Source organism: Culex pipiens, chromosome 1, assembly GCF_016801865.2.
Source record: "Culex pipiens pallens isolate TS chromosome 1, TS_CPP_V2, whole genome shotgun sequence".
Lineage (NCBI taxonomy): Eukaryota > Metazoa > Arthropoda > Insecta > Diptera > Culicidae > Culex > Culex pipiens.
Window position 1 is genome coordinate 124,136,490 of NC_068937.1, and position 21,577 is coordinate 124,158,066.

A 21,577-nucleotide genomic window follows, 5' to 3' on the forward strand; every position below is an offset into this window, starting at 1 on the left:
TATATAATTCAAGGGCGTCCAATGTTTAGCGATCCAAAAACAGACAAAACCAAAAAGTGAAAAATTACAGCAAATAAAACTAGTAAATTTATCAAGTACAACACATTTTTTTTTAAATGAAAATAACAAATCCAAATATTTCATTTTGTTCAACTGAGTTCCAAGAAGAACGATTTTAAACTTTAATACCCTTGTTTTTTTCATCAGACTTATTTTGACGATTTCAGTTAAAAATCATAATTTTAAAAAAGTTTGATAACGTTAGATTACTGACATTGGATCATATTCCTATTTTTCAATTTATTTTCAAATGTTCTTCACTAAACACATATGGGTTTTAATTTTTTTAGTTTCAAAATGGCATAATTTAAATGCCGGGTGCAGAATAGTAGTCCGCTAAGCGGCCTCAATTTAGAACTGTCAAAGCGGAACCAATTTACTGTTTGCGAAATGATACCAAGAAGTGGCAAGTATTGTAATCGATCTATAATGTATTTTGTCAGGAAAAAAAAGTCTAAAGAAAGAATCTAAAGAAAAGGGGTTGAAAATAAGATTGGCATAATTTGTTGCTAACATTTCAAACTGCCTAATAATATTGAATAATCTTACTTTTAATACTTTCTATAATGCCAAACATTTTTAAATCCATTTTTTTTTATTCTTTAAAAACTTCATTATTACAAAAAGGAAAGTAAATTTAAAATTTCAGAGTATTTGTTTAAAAATAAAATAAGAATAAATTATTTTGAAACACAAAATGTAAGTACATAACACGCATTTATCTAAAATCTTTAGCTTATGTATACAAATAAGTAGGGCGTCCAAATTTCCCGGGTTTTGAATTTCCCGGGAAACGGGAAAAATATTTTTGGAATCCCGGGAATTCCCGGGATCCCGGGAAATTTTTGAAACAGTCATAAAATCTATGTTTTCATTAGATATGTTATGTTTTCAAGTATAAAATCATAGAATAAGCTCAATCATTTTAATTGGTGATAATCTACACTTCGATCTAAACAAGGACGACAGTTTTTAAATAGCTTAAACGAAATTGAAACAAGTTTTTAGTTTTTTGTTGTACTTTGGATTTTAAAAGAACTTCAATTGGATTCAAATTAAATAAACATATATAAATATATTTATTTTTTTTATGACACGATTAGAAGAGCTTGAACAATTTCTTTGAAAATATCTTTAAAAAACAAGAGGCGACAACAAATAAAATAACACCAGTCAATGTTAAATTTTAGATACCTAAGTTACGAGTTTCATGTTTTATATCATAAAAGTTTATGCAACAATTGGCAAAAGGAAGATTTTTTCAGCACGAGTCGTACATTTATCGGATAAATCTCGATTACTTTTTCAAAATGTCTTATGTACAAAGGAAATGCGCCAATGGCTGTTTTGAAAAAAGTAATATAGAAATACGACAAGTGTTGGAAAAAAGAAGTTTTACAACAAGTTGATTACAACATCTTTTCAATCCCGAATTAACGCAAACATCCATGTGTTAAATAAATTCACCGTTAAAATAAAAAAAAAACTTATTGGTACAAGTCCTGAAGAGTTCAACTGTCACATAAAAACTTATGCAAATAATAAATTTTACAAATTATCTTTAAATTACTACCGCCACTATGAACTATGAAAAAACAGGATTAAAATCTGAATAGGTAAGGACATTTTAAAGCAATAAATTTAAAAAATCGGTGTTCTGAGAAATTGTTTTGTTCTGTTCCTGTTTTAACCAAAGTCATTCAATACATCATGCAAAAAAAAATGGCTAAATAGCTGTCTTAATTCTTTTCCTGTCCTTATATGCCCCAAATGCCAGTGTTTGATGAATAATAATTTGGTTTGATATTTTTCCAAATTTTAAATCATAAATATACGTAGATATCTCAATCTTTTAAAAATATATAAAATCAGATAGGAAATATTTTAAGCGCTAGGCATTTTGCAGATCGGTAAACTAAAATTTTAACAGTTTTCCTAAAACATCAAATTTATTCGGATGTTTGCCGAATACAAATTATAATGCTTTAAAATTATTATCGATTCAACTGTTCATCCATTTCCGCAACCAAATCTGAATTTCCTGACCAAAATTTGTTTTTTCTTTATTTCGGGAATTCCCGGGAAGAATTATACAAAAAAAATCCCGGGATTCGGGAATTCCCGGTTTAGGAAAAATCACGGGAATTCCCGGGATGGACGCACTACAAATAAGTGTTACATCATATTGAAAAATTATCAAGCCCCAATTATATTGCAGATTTATGAGCCAATATAAAAATATAAATTAAAAAGTCTCAATGTTTGGACAGTTTTTAAGTGACCAACACGTTTCAAACTAGTAAGAGTGAATTTTAAAAATATTTACATTCCAGACTCGATCATCGAAAGCCTCGATTATCCGAAGTTCGATTATCTGAAGGTTTGTATGGGACTACGGATAATCGAATAATAAAGAGAAAATCGTTTTTTTTTTAATTCCTTACTTTTAACAGCTAATTTTAATTCTTCGACCCCACTTCAGTCGAATTTGAAATTACTAAATACCTTTTACCAAATTCTGAACAACACAGCTAAAAAAGTAGATATCAAGCTACGTGTAAAAGGCCAGAGTGTAAAATAGATATTGCATTATTTTATTGCGCCTTGCAGCAATTTCTAGAGTTTTGACCCTAATCTAGTCACCAAGCTGTGGTAGCCGAGGCAGTTAAGTCATTGAGATGGTCTGTTAAAGGTTCCTGGCTCGATTCTATAAGTTTTTATTTTTTTATTTATTAAAGCAAAAAATCCGATGGTAAAATCGCATGCACATCACATTCGTCAAAATAAACACTTAATATTACACCCTGCATCTACAATTTTTGCAAACACAAAAAAAAAGTTGCAACAGACGGGATTCAAACCCAGCACTAACAGTAAGGGCTGGCGCCTTAGCCCACTCGGCCATCAGACCGATGAAAATCTGAAAGGCTAAACGCATATATGAGCTTGACATTTCGGTCAAGTAGGTTTCCCATACTGATGGGCTACATATTTCAGGGTGTAAAATCACATAAAATTGCATGAAATACGGCAATATTTATTTTACATCCAGGCCTTTTACACGTAGCTGGATTACTACTTTTTTAGCTGTGTACTAAAAAAACATATTTTCTAGAAAACGTTTACAAAGCATACCCTTCAAAAACAGTTAACAAAACAACTATCTCTCATGTTTAAAAATTTGATCCATTTTACATGATGATTTTTAATCTTAATATTCGTTTCTGTTGGTTTTTTGAAACATTGGTGAAGGACCTTGAATGAAAAAATAATAGTTACTTTTCGTTTGTGAAAACTATTATCAAAACATTTATTAACTATCAATTTCGTAAAGGAATTTCTTTTTAAAACCAACTCTTTTTTCATTACATGACCAATTATTTACTTTTGAAAAATACGTGTCCACTTTCGAAAAAGGTCCAAATCCTATCCGTGTCAAATAATCTCGTCACACAAACACACCCACACATGTTCGCATTTATTTTCTTAATGTTTCGGCAGCTGCTGCTACTGATGCGGTTAGTGTTTGCTGTTGTGTGTGCCTTTTTTGGGGTGAGTACGTGTACGTGTGTGTGTGTGCTTTTCTGGTGGGAAGGTCTTTCGTCTTGCTTGGAATACTAATTTATGCTGGGATGAGAGTTTTTGCACCAACCCATCACCTCCCCCCCCTTTCTGAGCATCTTAAACTTTGCACAAACTGATGGGTGGTAGCTTTTTGATCGTATAAATTGTGTTTATGTAAGCTGTCGTTAATCCGCAAAATTCACAAATCCACAGGTACACACTTATTCGCTTTACGTGTCGATGGCAGCCCCACAACAAATACACACACACACACACACACACTCACATACTCACACAAAATGTCTATAAACTCGTCCCGCATAAATTACAAAAAGCTGGATTTCGCCCTTCCTTCCCAAGGGGGGTGGTGTCGACGGTTTTGATGGTGCTTTGAGCTACTGCCACTGTGTGTGTGTGTGTGTGTGTGTTGATTTTGTGGGGGTGTTAAAAGGTGAAGGTGTCGAGAGAGGGCAGCAGTAACAGCAGAAAAAGTCGTCCTAAGAAAAACGTTTTACGATCAAACAAGAACATTTTTGCAACGACAACACGTTTTTGATGTACCCCCAGCACACACTCAAACACACACGTACTCAAAACGTCATTGCCAAAATTGAGTTACGTTTATACCTTTGATTGTGAGATTGTGTGCGTGAGTGAAAACTTTTTTTTTATTTCTCGTGAGATTGAACTGTTCAAATGTTGTTAAAATAAATATTTTAAATCAAGAGATTGTTGAACTTTGCTGACTGCTTTTGATTGGAACTTTGTGTTCTGTGAACTTTATATATTCAACTTTATATATATTCAAAATTGAGTTTTTGGGTCAAACCAGCTTGTTTCATTGCTTGACTTGAAAAAAGTTTCTTTTAAATGCATGATACATTTTTATATATTACAACAAACATTTAATCTTAATCATCACAGAATCAAGTTTGACTTAAAACATTAGTTCCTCTTTTCTGCGGCCACTTCTTACAAATTGAGTTGTTTCCATGTATTTTTAGATGTTAACGTTCTATACATGCAAATAACTCGCAAAGGCCCTGCTCCGCTGGCTAGCCGAGCGCGAGGTACCTCAGCTTGAATCGACAAGCCCCGCCCCGTAGAACGTTTGCGTCAATTGGATTCAAACGTTATTTAGAACTTCCGGACCCTTGTCAAATGGGCAAAGACCCAGCGCGTATTTAGTTGGTAGTAACAGTATTCCTAATTCCAGCCATAGCTCACCAAGTCGTTATGGCGTTATGGTTAGCATTTTTGCTTACCAATCCAAAGGACGGGGATCCAACCCCACCTCGAAGAACAACTTTGATTTTTCGTTAATATCCAAGTATTTCAAGTATTTCTAAGTCTTTAGCTTTCTTGTTGGGAGCAGATGGGTATCGAACCCAGGACCCATTCGCTTACAAAGCGAACACCGTAACCAGTCAGCCACGGCCGCACATTATTTAAGCAACATTAGAATGCATTGAAAATATATCTTATAACTTTTTGAACGGTGTTTTTTACAATACAATGAAAGTTTTTGCTGGGCGTTTAATTTTCCCGTTTGTTGATTTTGACTGATTTTGTTATATTTTTTTGCTACAAAAGTAATAAACATTCTTTATTTTTTTTCAAATCAACGTTTTGTTATTTTTTATGTTAAAAACTAGCAATTTTCGAAAAGAATATAAAATCAGTGAATTTTAATCATTTTCTTTATGAATTCTTTAAAAATAATGTAATGTCTTCAAGAAATAAATGTTTTTCAAAACAGAAGTAACCGATTGAGTTACGATTAAGATTTAATGGTAGATAACCCGTGAAGACCATGACAATATCTCTTAATGTAACTATAAATTTGGGAGGTTCCAGTCATAATTGAAAAGAATTTTTGATGGTAAATAAATAGACCATAAACTCATACAAGTATTCTCTGCAATTTTATGAAATTGAAAAAAAGATCCCCTCCACCCTCCTTATTTTAAATTCTCTTAAATAAATCAGGGGGCAAAACAAATATCGACTAAAACTAAAATATTCATTAACACAACTTGGAAAATGCATAATGTTTATGCATAATGTTTATTTATGTACCGTAAACCGGGGTGACTTTGATAGGATTTCAATTTGTTTTTGGAATATTTTGCAACAGGAAAGGTTTTTTCTCAAGCTTATTATTTTTAAAACATGTACTGGGGTAGGCCACACAAAGTCCATGCACTATTTTGGAAAAAAAAGTTTTTTCAATAGTGTTTAGAAAAACAGTTACGTTAAAATTTTTAAGTTTAAATTCCGGGGTGACTTTGATAGTCATAGTTTTTCCTGTTAAAATCATATTTAAGATGTTCAAACTTAATTTGTACGTTAAATGTACCATCAATAAAGAAGCTGATAATGTTTTTAAGAAAACTAATCAATGTTTATACTTAGTTAACTAAGTTTATAAGCTTTTAACAAAATACCTATGAATTTTAGTTAAAATTGTTAAAAAGTCAGAATTTAGCCTGAAATTTGTTAAAACTAGTTTTTTTTTATAAAATTATCGATTCATATTGCATTTTATACTGAATTCGAAGCACGAATGACAAGTTTTCACATTTCACATGAAATTTGTTCAACTGAAATTGCCTATAAATTTGGAGATTTTTTTTAAATGTGTTTCAAAAACACATATTATTGATTATTTACAAACTTATTTAACCTTCTTCTAGTGGAAAATTGTTCAAAGAATCCGAAAATGCATTCCGTTTTCCGATTCAAAATCATGTTCATTGAAAAAATCATGACACTTTAAGAAGTTTGAAATAAAGACTTCAACATTTTCTTAAGTATAGTTAACCAACTTTTTAAACTTTTCAAAATTTTAGGAAAAGTTCTTCTTGAGGTACTTTGAACACTTCTCTACCACGGACAGTATGATTCTAAACCATTCCTTACGTATTTTAATTGTACTCTTCATTTTGCGTAAAAATCACAAACCTATCAAAGTCACCCCGGCTATCAAAGTCACCCCGTTTTACGGTATTTTCAATTACATAAATACTTTAAAGGCATTTTATAAATTTTGAATTTTGGGACCAAAAATTGGTTACAGACATAAAAGTTTAGCTGATGTTACCGGTGATGATCGCTTCACGCTTCCAGAGTTTTTCGCCCTTGCTAGAGAGATGCTCACGCGCTTCCGTGCCTGCCGAAACAAGGCAGAACAATTCCAAGCTCTCAGTGAGCTGTTGATGAAGTACATCTACAACAGATAATCTGCCATGTGTAGCGAAGTTTTTCGACGTCACTAGACAAAACATACTATGATTTAGTATTAAGCTTTTCTATTTCTATCCTTTTCCTTAGCAAATCTAGAAGGTTTTTTTTTAAATTTTTCCTTCTCTTGCCAAATCCATTGTTAGAATATCCAATTACATCAAAATGAATTATAATACAAATCATAGTTAAAAGGCACTCCAAAATCTATTAGGTTATCTATTAGGGAAATACGGAATTGTAAATTGAATATTTACTAATAAAATAAATTGAATTGAAATTGCCATTAATGTTTCGGAAAAATGTAAATTCATAAATATTATAATATCATAGATATTGGAAGTAAAATAACTGTAATGTTGTTTAAAGTATTTTGATATGATTTTCAATCTATTTTTAAATGAAAACATGGCTTGAAATTAAATTTGAATTTTTTTACCAGGGCCGAGGGACAAAAACATTTTAAATAAAATTTGTATCAGCCTAATTACGCATTGAATATTCTATTTCAATGTTAAAACAAATCAATGAAATAGTATTACCTGTAGTTTGAAAACTGTTACATGATGGCAGGAATCGTTAAAATAATGTTTCTATTTTTAAAACATAGTTTTGAAAAAAGTTTTCGAATTTTTGATTTGTTTTAAACTGAAATGTGTTTTTTAAAATGAATGTAATATTATTATATTGTAAGAGTTAGAAATCATATTTTGAATACAATGAACACCTGCTACAAACAGCAGAACTTTTAACGGTGCACATCAACAAGAGCTTTTTGCACCAAGCTATTTTTTAAAAAAGTATCGAGAAATTTCGATATAATAATTGATACATCCTCTAAAGTACTGTCTGCAGCACAATTTACAACAAAGTTTAACTATTTTTAAGATCAAATTGTTGCATGATTGGGTCCGTAATTTTGACAATTTTGGAATAAAAAGCCAACAACTTCCTTGGTTGCTGTGCACCCTTAAAATGCAAAAAAAAGCGTGATGAAAATTATTAATTTCAATTAAAATTCAAATTTGCCTTCATTTAATCAATCCAAATTTCCCGCCAATCATCACTTTCCCTCCGAACGTGTAATATCTTCAGCAATATTGCTGGTAAACTGCCACGTCTTATAAGACAACTAACTTTACGACCACCACCGCCGTATCGCCACCAACTCAACACTGCACACAGAGAAGGGGCGGAAAAACATTGTCGCCCCTTTCTCCCATCCTCCCTACCCCCAAACTTTTCCAGCTCTTTGAACAAAGCCCCCTCCTAAACATTTCATCGCATTGCAGCATAAAAATCTTCGCTTACTCAACCGAAAAGTGAGCTTTTCTACCGGAGCCTGCCTGGTTGCATACATTCCGGGGTATTCCGATAGCGAGGCACAAGAGGCAGAGGAGCTCGCGTCCCAACACACTCCTATTTCATGGAATTTAAATGCAAACAGTTTATTTTCGATCGCTTTTCCGAGGCAACGTCACCAAGTCACCCCCCACTGGTGAGAGCAGCTGGGGAAGGAGGAGGATAACAACTTTTCGCTTCATTTTATGAAAACGGATCTTCATCATCGTATGTGTCGTCGTAAAAAAAAACCTTGGTGCAAGAAGGTGGGGGGAAAGCTCTAAACTTCACGTTCGATGCTGGGAGGGTTGGAGGGGGTGGGATTATCTAGAAAATCATAGTTGTTCCTTTTTTTGAGTAGAGGTTTTCCCGCAAGTGAAGCAAGTAGCGTTGGCTATAAAAACTGGTGACTGAAGGTGGATCGGATTCGAAGTGCCGACGGAAAAGTGCCAATGTTACTCTGGAAAATTGAGACTTTTTGAAATTCCAATGCAAACATTGTTAAGGGAAAAAATAAAAGTGAATCGATTTAGCTTCTAAGTGTTAACATGAGATTTACAAATTTCTAACTTAGTTTCACGATTAAGAATTGTATTAATTTCGTAGAGAACTGAACAATTGTGTTATCAAAGCGGCAAAGAAGAAGAAAGGATTTTCGATTTGGTTTTTATGGGAACACACCGCCAACGGTGGTTTCCTGCCCCCTCAATAAGGAGAAGGTAATAAAGTTCGAAAATTTGTTTCCCCTCTCACCGACGACAGTGGAGCTGTTTAAGTTTGTTGAATAAAAAGGTTTACCGATGTTGTTGAATGAGCTAGGATTGAAATGTCACAAAACATGAGAAACTTGAACATAGACTCACCTCCGGAAACCTGGCAGGACAGAAATAGCTCGTGACCTTCCCGGAACGGTCCGGCCACCGACGAGATCTCCTTTCCCTGGGCGTCAAATATCCGCGGCTCTTCCGGAGGCACTGCGAGATATAAACAGAATAAATTTAAAAAAAAGAACGCACAAAAACATAATGTCGACACTCACCGACCAGCGTCAGGTTGACGCGGTAGTTTCGCGTGGGCGAGTTGAAGTAATCCACCCGACACCGGTACACGCCCCCGTCCGACGGTTTGATGTTCCTAATCTGCAGTCGGGCCTCCTTGGGGGTCGTGCCGAGCGAGAAGAACAGCCGCTGGCCCAGGTCGGACGCGATGGTCGAGTGCTGGGCGGCCGAGATGGCCACGCCGGACCGCGAGTCGAGCGAGTACAGCGGAATTCCGGTGGAGTCCTTGAACCACAGCACTAGCTTGACGCCGTCCTGGGGGCCCGGCGCCGTGATGTCGCATGGCAGCTCGGCGTCGTGGTCCACGGCGGCCCACACAATGCGGGCGGGAACTGTGGAAGGAAATAAAATAATAGTTGTTAAGCTTGTTTTTTTGTAAAATCCTTTTGAAAAAAAAAAAACAAATGAAAAAACCATTAAATTACATCGAAATCAAATTCTTACTCATAACAAACAATATTAAGAGTTTATTTCATGTAAAGTGGACAAAAAATGCATGTAAATTTTTCAAAATTTTACTGGCTACAGATGATTTAGTTAGAAAATTTGACACGCAAAACGAACTGTCAAACTTACAACGGGTGCCACTGGACAGAATAAACCAAATTGGCTGAAAATGTTTTCTGAAAATTCTCTGAGATCATTCATGTCTGGTATACAACAAAATCTGTAATTTACAGATCAACAAATATTACAAATATCTGTTTGTACAGAATTTTCAAAAATGATTGTACATACAAGTTTCAACAATTTAGTAGTTGAATCATGTTTAATAGGATTAGGATAAGCTTAAAGCTGCTGTTGAAAGTTCAAAAGTTTCTTCTATGGCTCTGAATTCGAAATGATACAGACCACATACAGACTTTTCTTTTAGGAAAATACAGACCGCCCACAAAATTATTTGGCAACGCTGCTCAGGCAACATTTCGTTTAAAAATAAATAAATAGAAAAACCAAAATACTTACGTTTCTAAAAATGATATATTGTTCTGATATTTTTCCACTCATGGGACGGCTTCTCAGACCAAATTTACCAAAAGCAATGCTCTCAAGGAAAAACAATTTTTGCTTTAAAAAAGGCTATTAAAATATTCAAAAATCTGTTTCCTGAGAACGGATTTTCAGATCGATTTGGTGTATTTGACAGAGTTGTAGGTATTGCATAGGCTGTTATAAATATTTCTCAAAGTTCAAAACTTCAAAATTGTAATAAAAATTTAAGTCCAATCATTTGAAATCAATTTCAAATGCATTTTTCTGCGTTTAGACTCATACCTACCACTTTGCTGAAGCCACAAGAGCGATCAGAAAAACAGATTTTTGAATATTTTGATAGCCTTTTTTATGAACAGATTTAAAATCCGTATGAAAAGTTGTATGAACGAACTAATGATGCAAAAAAAGCATAAACAAAGTATCATCAAATAAAAAAAAAACAATTAAATTTCCAAACAATACTACTCATTTTTGGGAAAATGGCATTTACCTATTTTTGTTTTACAAAACTTACTGTAAATTTGTTTGTTTGAAGGGAGAGCAAAAGCAGCAAACTGTATCGAATTCAACACCACTCGTTCTTAAATTTATCTCATCTTAATAGTCCAATCCACAACATTTGCAAACCTATAAATGAGCCAACCCGTTTCCCGCTAATTAATTTCCCATCGAAAAATTAAAACAATTTAACAAATCAAGTGAAAATTATTGTTGGTGCCGCTTGCTTTCACGATCTGCGCCGAATTAAAATTGTGCCGCAATTTACATTCTCGGGCCACGTAGAATGACAATCGATTAAAGTGGGGAGCGAAAAAACCATTTCGCACAACACGGACAAAAATTTCATAACCACGTACTGATGCAATTATTCACACCCACGTGCAACTTTGCAGAAAAGCTTCACACATTTCAACCGGAAATTTTGTTTTTCCGGCTTTTTTTTTGGAACGCAGACATTTCGGGAAATTTGTTACGCAACTCAATTAAGACACACTTTGGCGGGTGGTGGTGGGATAGCAGACCAATTTTGGAGAAATTCACGTGTGGAACACGTGGGTGGATGCAAATAACTCGTGAAATTGGTGTTTAATTTGAAATTGTCTTGTTTGAAAACAAATTTGTGTAACAACGTTTAAGCAGTATTTTGAAATTGTTCGTTTTATCTGGCAAGCCACGAAGATCAACTCCAATTAATTCGTTCGATGATTTGTTTACTTTTGAAGACCGGATTTTCCTTCAATAAATCACCAAAAAAATAAGATTAAATTTGTCACGGCCGAGTGGCGATTAAACATTCTCCAAAGATAAACAAAATTCAAAGCAGAAATCAAAACCGATTAAAAGCAGACCCTTTTTTGCTGTTTTGTTTAGCTTTTCACAGCCAGGACTACTCCGGCAAAAGTTGTAAACAAATCGTTTAATTTTTTCCACTTTCACGCATCGAAACGGAAAACTCGTAAAGCTTCGCTAAAATTGGGCCAGCCAGTCAGAAGAAGAACACCACCACCGCGGGTGAGGAAATAAATTGGCATTTTATTGGCCCATGGGCCAATTTTCACCAAGTAGCCAAATGGCGTAGGAAAAGCGGGCGCGATTTCCCCTCACCACCCACATTTTATTGCACACTATTCGCACGGAGCAGCGAACGAAAGAGCTGAGTTGGATAAACTTGCGTGCAATTTCGTTTCGAGGGCAATCATGTGTTTTATGGAGTGAGAGTGGAGCTTTTTTTTTGGTTGCTGCAATCCACAGAAAAAAAAGGTTGATTTGTTTGGCTAAAGTGCTGGCCCGACATTTAAACAGGGCCCGGCAATAAAGCTGTTTTAGGGTGATAGTTTTCCCGGAGCTTTTTTGTTTTTGGTTCTGTGAGCAAGTTTATGGGCTAGAGTGTTAACGATTAGGTAGAAAGTGATTTTAAAAATGATTGGCAAAAAAAGAAGTATAAAACAATCATACTTGTGAAATCAAAAACAAATAAATAAATCTCTGAATCTTATAGCATTAAACTGTTTGTTTTTTATGTAATTTTAATATATTTCTATAAAAAAAAATTTAAGGTTGTTAACGAAAATCCATCGTTATCGTTATCGTTATTCCGATTATTCTATCGGCGATAATTTTATCGACGATAACGGACGATATCTTAAAATTAATATATTTCTAAAATTGTCTAAAACCATCCAAATAATGTTGAATTTTCAAGCTTCCTCTTAGTAAATACTTTATAGATAATATGATAGGGCCGTTGGAAATATTTTTCAAAGTTTATGTACCCCCCCCCCCCTCCCCTTCAAAATTCGTCCGAAAAATCAGGGGGCAAAAAAAATATTTTTTCAAAAAACTTCAAAATTTTAATGAAAATAGAAGTTAAATCAACTGAAAATAATCGAGTTGCATTTTTCTGCATTGATAATCATATTTAGCATGTTTGGGCTGGATTAAAAATATTTTGAATTTTTATGAAATTTCAATGCACAGCACCGCAAAAACTTTTTTTTTTCGCAAAAAAATAAAATTTTCGTCAATACAGTCCAGATTCGATTATCCGAAGGCCTCGGAAAAAAATCACTTCGGATAATCGAATCACGAAAAAGATTTTTTTTTTTCGATGTCTAATTTTTTATTGTCGAGCTTAGGTATGACCCCTAAACTACGTTTAAATGATTAAAAATAAATAAATTCAAGATATCGGCCAATATGGCGGTGATGCAATATGGAAAAAATGTATTTTATTTTTTAATAGTCAATCAACAAACTCAAATTTGACTTAAATGGGGTCGTAAAACTCAAATTTTATGTTAAAAACAAGAAAATGAAAAAATACGAAAAGATTTTTTTTTTGCTTTTTCACTGTTTTAGAGTTTAGAAAAACTAAAATTTTCACAAAATACCGTATTTTTTTGGAGAATACTTAAATTTTCACAAAATACCGTATTCTTTTGGAAATCTCAAATTTATCTAATTCGTTTTTTAGAGTTTTTTAATGAAAAACTAAAATTTTCACAAAATACCGTATTTTTTCGAAAAAACTATTTTTTTATAATTCGCAATATAAGTATCAAACGATTCGAAATTTTGCATGCATTTTCACTGTTTTAGCGTATTTTTTTTAACACAAATTTTCACTAAATACCGTATTTTTTTGAAAATAATCAATTCGCAATATGGGTATCAAACATTTTGAAATTTTGCATGCATTTTCACCGTTTTAGAGTTTTTTATTGTCGAGCTTATGTATGACCCCTAAACTACGTTTAAATGATTAAAAATAAATAAATTCAAGATATCGGCCAATATGGCGGTGATGCAATATGGAAAAAATGTATTTTATTTTTTAATAGGCAATCAACAAACTCAAATTTGACTTAAATGGGGTCGTAAAACTCAAATTTTATGTTAAAAACAAGAAAATGAAAAAATACGAAAAGATTTTTTTTTTGCTTTTTCACTGTTTTAGAGTTTAGAAAAACTAAAATTTTCACAAAATACCGTATTTTTTTGGAGAATACTAAAATTTTCACAAAATACCGTATTCTTTTGGAAATCTCAAATTTATCTAATTCGTTTTTTAGAGTTTTTTAATGAAAAACTAAAATTTTCACAAAATACCGTATTTTTTCGAAAATACTATTTTTTTTATAATTCGCAATATAAGTATCAAACGATTCGAAATTTTGCATGCATTTTCACTGTTTAAGCGTATTTTTTTAACACAAATTTTCACTAAATACCGTATTTTCTTGAAAATAATCAATTCGCAATATGGGTATCAAACATTTTGAAATTTTGCATGCATTTTCACCGTTTTAGAGTTTCTTGAATGAAATACTCAAATTTTCGCAAAATACCGAAACCACGAAAATACTTAAATTTTTTATAATTTGCAATGTGGTTATCAAACGATTCAAAATTATGCATGTTATTTAACTGTTTTAAGATTTTTGAATGAAACACTAAAATTTTCACAAAATTGGGTATTTTTTAAAGTACTCAAATTTTCATAATTTGCTATATGGGTATCAAACGAAGTGAAATTTGACCTGCATTTCCATTGTTTTAGAGTTTTTTGAATGAAATACTCAAATTTTTACAAAATACCATAACATTTTGTTATTTGATTCAATAAACTCTAACCTGTGAAAATGCATGCAAAATTTCGAATCGTTAGATACACATATTGCGAATTATAAAAAAATGAGTATTTTCGAGAAAATACGGATGTTTTGTGAAAATTTTAGAACTTCATTAAAAAAAACTCTAAAACAATGGAAATGTAAGTAACATTTCACTTCGTTTGATGCCCATATTGCAAATAATGAAAATTTGAGTACTTTTAAAATATACGGTATTTTGTGAAAATTTTAGTATTTCATTCAAAAATCTCTAGAGCAGTTGAAATTCATGCAAAATTTCGAATCGTTTGATACCCATATTAGAAAATTATAAAAAAATAGTTTTTTCGAGAGAATACGGTATTTTGTGAAAATTTTATTAGGCTGTTGTGAATATTTTTCAAAATCTATGTCGCCCCCCCTTCAAAATTGGTTCGAAAAATCAGTGGGCAAAAAAATATATTTTTTTCATAAAACTGAAAAATTTCAATGGATATAGAAGTCTAATCAACTCTAAACAATCTAAAATGCCTCTTTTCTGCATTGATTATCATATTTACCTTGTTTGGACTTCTTTGAAAATATTTTGAACTTTTATGAAATTACAATGTTTAGCACCGAAAAAACTTGTTTGTCTCACAAAATTATAATTTTCGTCAATACTTAGAAATTTTGTAAAATCATGATTGCAAAACAATAGGACAGGTGTATAATGCATTTAAAAAAACTTTTTTCATTCAAATGTTGAAACCATGCCCTGTAATTTCATTTTTTTTATTTTTTTATTTTTGACCCCCCTCCCTCGACTTTGGCCAGAGTCAAGGGTCATAAACTTCAAAAAAATATTTGAACGGCCTTATTTTAGTCTAAAAAACCTCTGAAACATAGAAAATGCATGCAAAATTTGGAATCGTTTGATACCCATATTGCAAATTATAAAAATTTGGGTACTTGCAATATGCTTTGAAAATCACTACATTATCAACATATATTCTATGCGAATGCATTGAAAATTTAAAATGATATTGATGGATTAAGTCAATTAAAGAAAGATTAAAAAAAATGAGTTATCGTCCGTTATCGGCGATAAAATTATCGCCGATAGAATCATCGAAATAACGATAACGATAGATTATCGTTATCGTCCCGACGATAACGATAACCATTATCGTTAACGTTAGACGATAAAATTATTGATGATAATTCCATCCGATTAACAACCTTGATTTTTTTATTGTATTTTGGAGCAAATATTCTTATAAAACAAACCTATTTAATATTTTTACATAGAGTACTTTAATAATTTAAAATAGAATAAAATATAATAACTGAAAATGTTGTTTTTTTCCTACCATCAATTATTCAAATCGGTACACACATAGAAAGGTTTCATTGTGCCTAAAGATACTAAAAATAATCATAATTTACTTAAACATTACATTTTGTTCAAAAATAACTTCAAGCTAAGAAAAAAAACATTTAAGTACCGTCCTCAGGGGTGACATTAGGTCTGCAGGTGAGATTGGGTCATACAAAAATGCCAATCCCCCAGACCCAATGTCACCCCTGATGACGGTAGTATAGATTTCCAAGCTACTACATCTCACTTACTGGTGTCGACTGTCGCGGTGGTAGGTGTGAACTTTCCTGTAAAATATAAGAAAGAAAACTAGTCAACACTCACACACGCACACATCTACAAAAAAAAACTAAACACCAACCCATCTGGTTCCCATTTCCGTCAGGTTTTGAGGTGTGGAAAATCTTTGCATCTTTGATGACGGGTGTCAATTTCATGTGTGATGATGATGGTGTCAGGCAGACGATGATTCATTAATTAAAACCAGCCGGAATGAATATTGTTTATTTATTCATAAATTGACAAAACCTCGACACAAAGAGACACAACGTGGCGGAGGACCCTGGTGGCGGCGGCAACGACGACGGGGATGGCGCAAAACTTCAAAGGCTGACTCTGGTGTGATTGACAGTGTTGCCAACATTGATTTTCTTGAAACATTGTCAACAAAAATTCCAGAACATTAATGAAGGTAAGGAGAAGACATAATATGTAAAAAATAAAAGAATTATAAATGAGAAATTGGGAAATGAGAAATGAGAAATGGGAAATTATAAATGAGAAACGATACATAAGAAATGGGAAATGAGAAATTGGAAAATGAGAAACGAGAAACGAAAAATGATAAATAAGAACTGAGAAATGAGAAATGAAAAATGAGAAATGGAAAATGAGAAATGAAAAATGAGAAATGAGAAATGGGAAATGAGAAATGAGAAATGAGAAATGAGAAATGAGAAATGAGAAATGAGAAATGAGAAATGAGAAATGAGAAATGAGAAATGAGAAATGAGAAATGAGAAATGAAAATGAGAAATGAGAAATGAGAAATGAGAAATGAGAAATGAGAAATGAGAAATGAGAAATGAGAAATGAGAAATGAGAAGTGAGAAATGAGAAATGAGAAATGAGAAATGAGAAATGAGAAATGAGAAATGAGAAATGAGAAATGAGAAACGAGAAATGAGAAATGAGAAATGAGAAATGAGAAATGAGAAATGATAAATTAATAATAAAAATTATAAATTAAGAATGACAAAAAGACAAAAAAAAAGAAATTATTAAATAAAGATTTTCTCAACCCTGATCAAACAGAGTGCCCCAACACTTCCGCCCGACACTCTCCGGTGGTGGTCCCCGGCGAGGCCGTCATAATAAATCGCAAAATTTCAAAATCATTGCCACACCACCATCATCGGCGGTTGTTCCCAAAGCGATTATAAATTCAGATTATGTCGGCCTCTGCAGGACGTTCTCACCACAGAAACTGCCGCGGGTTCATCAGCGGAAAGCTGTCACTCTTTTTTTTCGGTCGTTTCAGTTTTTATGTCAAAATTTCCAAACAAACCAACTCATGTGACTCAAATGACATGTGTTTTTTAAGCGGACGAAATTTTCAAGCAAAAAAAAACTCACAGTTCAATCTAGCCGACATCTTTGTCTGCGAAAGCGCCTCTAATTAATATTTCCCAGAAAACTATCTTCCACCTTTTTTTTGCCGCTGAAAATTTGAATCTACAAAGCAAACCAAAAAACGACAAACATAATTTTGAAACCCATTTGGAACGAGTGGCCAGGCAGTGGTGGCAGACTTCGCCCTAGACAGCGTTATTAAATGACATTTTTTAATCATGTGAAAATAGAACTCATTTTCATAAATCATCATTTTCGCTCAGGGACGACGACGACGGCGTTGCTGGTGCGCGCACACCCACAAACTGAGGGCATATTTACAAATACACATACACGAACGTGTAGGCAAATTTAGAGTGCGAATACAGCTGAAGGAAGACAGTGTTGCCAGTTTTGCTTATGAGAAAGTTTTTGTTTAATTTCTATTACTTGTCATTTTTGTTGATTTCCTCTTTTTTTGCTTTCTGCTTTTGTTCTGCTACATTATTATTTTACGTTAGATTCTTTAACTATTTTATTTTTCTTTTAGTCTTCTGCTTTTGTACTATTTAACTGTTCTACTCTTCTACTTTTGTACTCTTCTTCTCTTCTACTTTTTTACTTATTTGATCGTCTATTCTTCTAGTTTTGTACTCTGCTGCTTTGGTACTCTTCTACTCTTATTCTCTTCTGCTCTTCTACTCTTCTACTCTTCTACTCTTCTACTCTTCTACTCTTCTACTCTTCTACTCTTCTACTCTTCTACTCTTCTACTCTTCTACTCTTCTACTCTTCTACTCTTCTACTCTTCTACTCTTCTACTCTTCTACTCTTCTACTGTTCTACTCTTCTACTCTTCTACTCATCAGCTTTTCTCCTCGTTTACTAATATTTTTTACTTTTCTGTTTTACTTTTGATATTCAGCTTTCACCTAATTTTTTACTCTATTTTTTTCTCTCGAAAAAGTAGTACATTTTATTTTAGTTTTTTTTTAAATCCCCAATTTTTTACACATCGCATTTTTACCAACACTTTTTATCTTCATCATCTCCCATAGTTAGAGTTCGTTTTTTTTTCTCCTCGCAGCATCCCATTAAAAATCATGACTCCTAGCATCACCACCACCCACCACGTGTGGGTCTGTGTGTGCGCGCTCCTTCTCCCTCTGATGTGGTGAAGTGCTGCGTTTCGCGTTTCACGGTCCTCGCATATCATATGTGTTTTATGATTATATATTTTTGCTGTTGGGGATTCTTTCGTGAGTGTGTATTTTTTTTTCCTGTTCTGTCCCAACTCTCATCTGTGTGACAAAAATATTTTACGCGCCTTCGTCAAAATGCTAGAATGAGCATTGAGCAAAAAAAAAAAAACAGCGGAAAAAACTTTGTGCTGCTGACTCATGGACCTCGCATTATCTCGCAGAGGGTCAGCGATGGGAGATTCACAGCCAGAGCCACGTCGCCTCGAGAAATTTCACATCACTGTCTCAGTTTTCACCAGATGAAAAAAAAAATCTGAGTGGCAGATGGTCACGGTATGTCCCGCAGCCTCCACTCCTTCACCAAAAGTCACAATTTTCAAAGCTTGTAGGTTAAATGGTTGCAATTTTTTTTCTCCCCCCGGGGGGAGGGCAAAAATGCCGGCCAACCGTTGCCATTTTACGAGACCCAATTTGAAGATGAGTCAAATGTAACGAGGAGGCCCACTTTCGGCATGACGGCGGAATTGTTTCGCGGAATTTTCCCATTTTTGCTGGAACTTGGTGACATTGAAAGTGCGCTGAGGGCAGAAGTTATTTTCATGAATGATTTGTATTTTGGAAGGCAAAAATGAATGCTTGGTTTGTTCAAATGGAGCCTAACATTTCAAAAGGGCACATAACTTTTGTAAACAATAGTGTATCCCTTTCACTCAAATGACAGTTTACATAAGATGTGAAAGGGACACACTCTTGGTTAAAAAAGTGATGTGCCCTAATGAAATGGCACAAAGCACGAAATGTTTCATTTTATGTGATAGTGAAAACCACGAAATCGCGATGGACTTGGCTAATATTAGTAAAATTCAAATCTCTTCATGATAAGTGTTTCGAAAAATTGAAACAAAGAAGCCGTACTTGAATTTTGGCTAAGTTAAGTTATAGTAAATATTTTTGCCTTTCTTACTAAAGAAAGGTATAGGTTTTACTTTAAGCCAGGACGTCATTTCCATCTTCGTAAATATGTCGATTCAGCATGAATTTTAATCGGAAAAATCGCCAAAAAATCACACTGCATCGATTTTTGACGCTCTATCGATTCACCTTGACAGAACTCGTCTATCTCAAACCCTCGAATTTTGAGAAAATAAATTCCGTGGAGGTCGAGTGATGTTCGTATGTGGTAAAATTTTGCAAAATTTTGTGTCGCGCCGTTCTCAGCTCCCATAAATCCGATTTCGATTCTTCTAAATGCAGATGAAAGCTAGTGTGCTGAACCTGGGCGAGTTGCCGCGCAAATTTCGAAATATCCATCTGTTTTCGGATGTGGCCAGACTTTTCCAGAAAATACACAGTTTTCAAATGAAAATATGGTCAAAATTTGTCATTTTCATTTCTTTTATTTATCTCAAAAAATGCATTTTTCGAGCTCTACAACCTCCCAAATTTTCATCCCGATTCATAATTTGTTATATTCTTTAGTAAGAAAGGCTCTATCTCACCCCAGGTGGGATTAAATCGGGTTTTTTCAAATTTTACTGATTTTTAGCATCCCGAGCATGGGTAAATAAAGAGGGAAATGTGTAATTACTCTGGTATCAATACCTTTGTTTTGTATTCCTGAGCCCTTTAAAATTTGTCTTTAGGATTATGCAAGAACAAAATTTGGTATCATACCAATTTATGATATTGTTTTGATATTGCAAAATTGTCGAATTTGTCAATGGTCGAACACCACATTTTGGTATTGTTTTGATATTACAGTATTTTATCAAATTCCTCTGAAACTATGGGAAAATGTTGACCAATTTTGACAAAATAATTAATTTTGCACTAAAATGATGTCTCAAAGCGAATGCTTTCATGGAAAACCGGAATTTCAAACTTGATTTTAAACATTTTTGAAAACTTTCTAAGTCAGGATGCCACATTTTGGTATTATGTTGGCATTGAAGTGTTTCATCAAAATCCTCTGAAACTATCTCAATTTTTTTATAAATTTTGACGAGATAATTAATTTTGCGCTAAAATGACTTAAAACCCGAAAATGTTATAGCTGATTTTCAAAAATTTTGATTACCCGCTAAGATTTTTTTTTTAAATCATTGAAATTTCTCTAAGTTGGGAAAACCACATACTTTGAAAAACGAGTCAATCGACAGATTGTTGAATTTTGGTGAATTTCAATCCAGTTTCATTGTAATAACACTTATTTTTCAATCTTGTCATTTTTCAGAAGCTTCAAGAACTTCAAGCACAGGCCGTTCATCAATGACAAATGCATTCGATGTGGATTCTGGTATTAATTGTAAAAATACCAGCGACCAAATTGTGCTCGTGGTTGCCCAGTAATAGATGGTAAAATACCATGAAATCATATCAAAATCATGTATGTGGAAGACCACAGAAATGTATGTTAAAATATGAAACATTTGTGAAATTTTCTGATATTTCGAAAAAAAATGTTGTCAATTTTTTTAATCAAGACTTACATTTAAAAAGGGCTAAACATTCAATATTACGCCCTTTTGAAATTATAGTCTTGATTTAAAAAAAATCGAAAGGATCAGAAAATTTCACGAATGTTTCATATTTTAACATTGTAAATCGGACCATTAGTTACTGAGATATCGACATTAGAAAATGTTATTTTTTTTTGGGTGAGACTCAGAAAACATCAATTTTCCTGTTTTAAAATCTTTGCATGGAAATATCTCAGTACTAAGGGTCGTATCAACAAAGTTTAAAAAAGAAAAATATAGAGAATTTTCTCAACTCTTCAATTCAATTTTTTTCAAATGTGGGCAAACATAATCACAAAATTAAAAAAAAAAACAAATAACAGCGACTATTTTCAAAAAAAATAACCTAAAAATGGCTATAACTTGAAAATGGTACATCTCATCAAAATTTCACTAAGGTACTTTTTGATTGCAAATTCGATATCGCATACCGAAGGCACCAAAAAAGTTTGATTAAAAAATACAAAAAATAAAATTAAGACAAAATACCGATTTCGTAGAGAATTGCTCA

General features: G+C 33.2%; 1 protein-coding gene across 5 annotated transcripts in view; it reads right to left on the reverse strand.

The window, feature by feature from the left end:
- LOC120414274 (hemicentin-1) overlaps positions 1–21,577 on the reverse strand; it is a 332,674-nt gene that overhangs the window by 91,358 nt on the left and 219,739 nt on the right. For 4 of the 5 annotated variants that reach the window (XM_052709655.1, XM_052709619.1, XM_052709632.1 and 1 more), the window contains 3 exons: positions 15,986–16,021; positions 9,248–9,598; positions 9,072–9,182 (listed from right to left, as the gene is read on the reverse strand). In XM_052709655.1, the coding sequence (XP_052565615.1) occupies positions 9,072–9,182; positions 9,248–9,598; positions 15,986–16,021 (498 nt within the window). The remainder of the gene's footprint in view (positions 1–9,071; positions 9,183–9,247; positions 9,599–15,985; positions 16,022–21,577) is intronic. The other variant, XM_039575396.2, reaches the window with a different exon arrangement.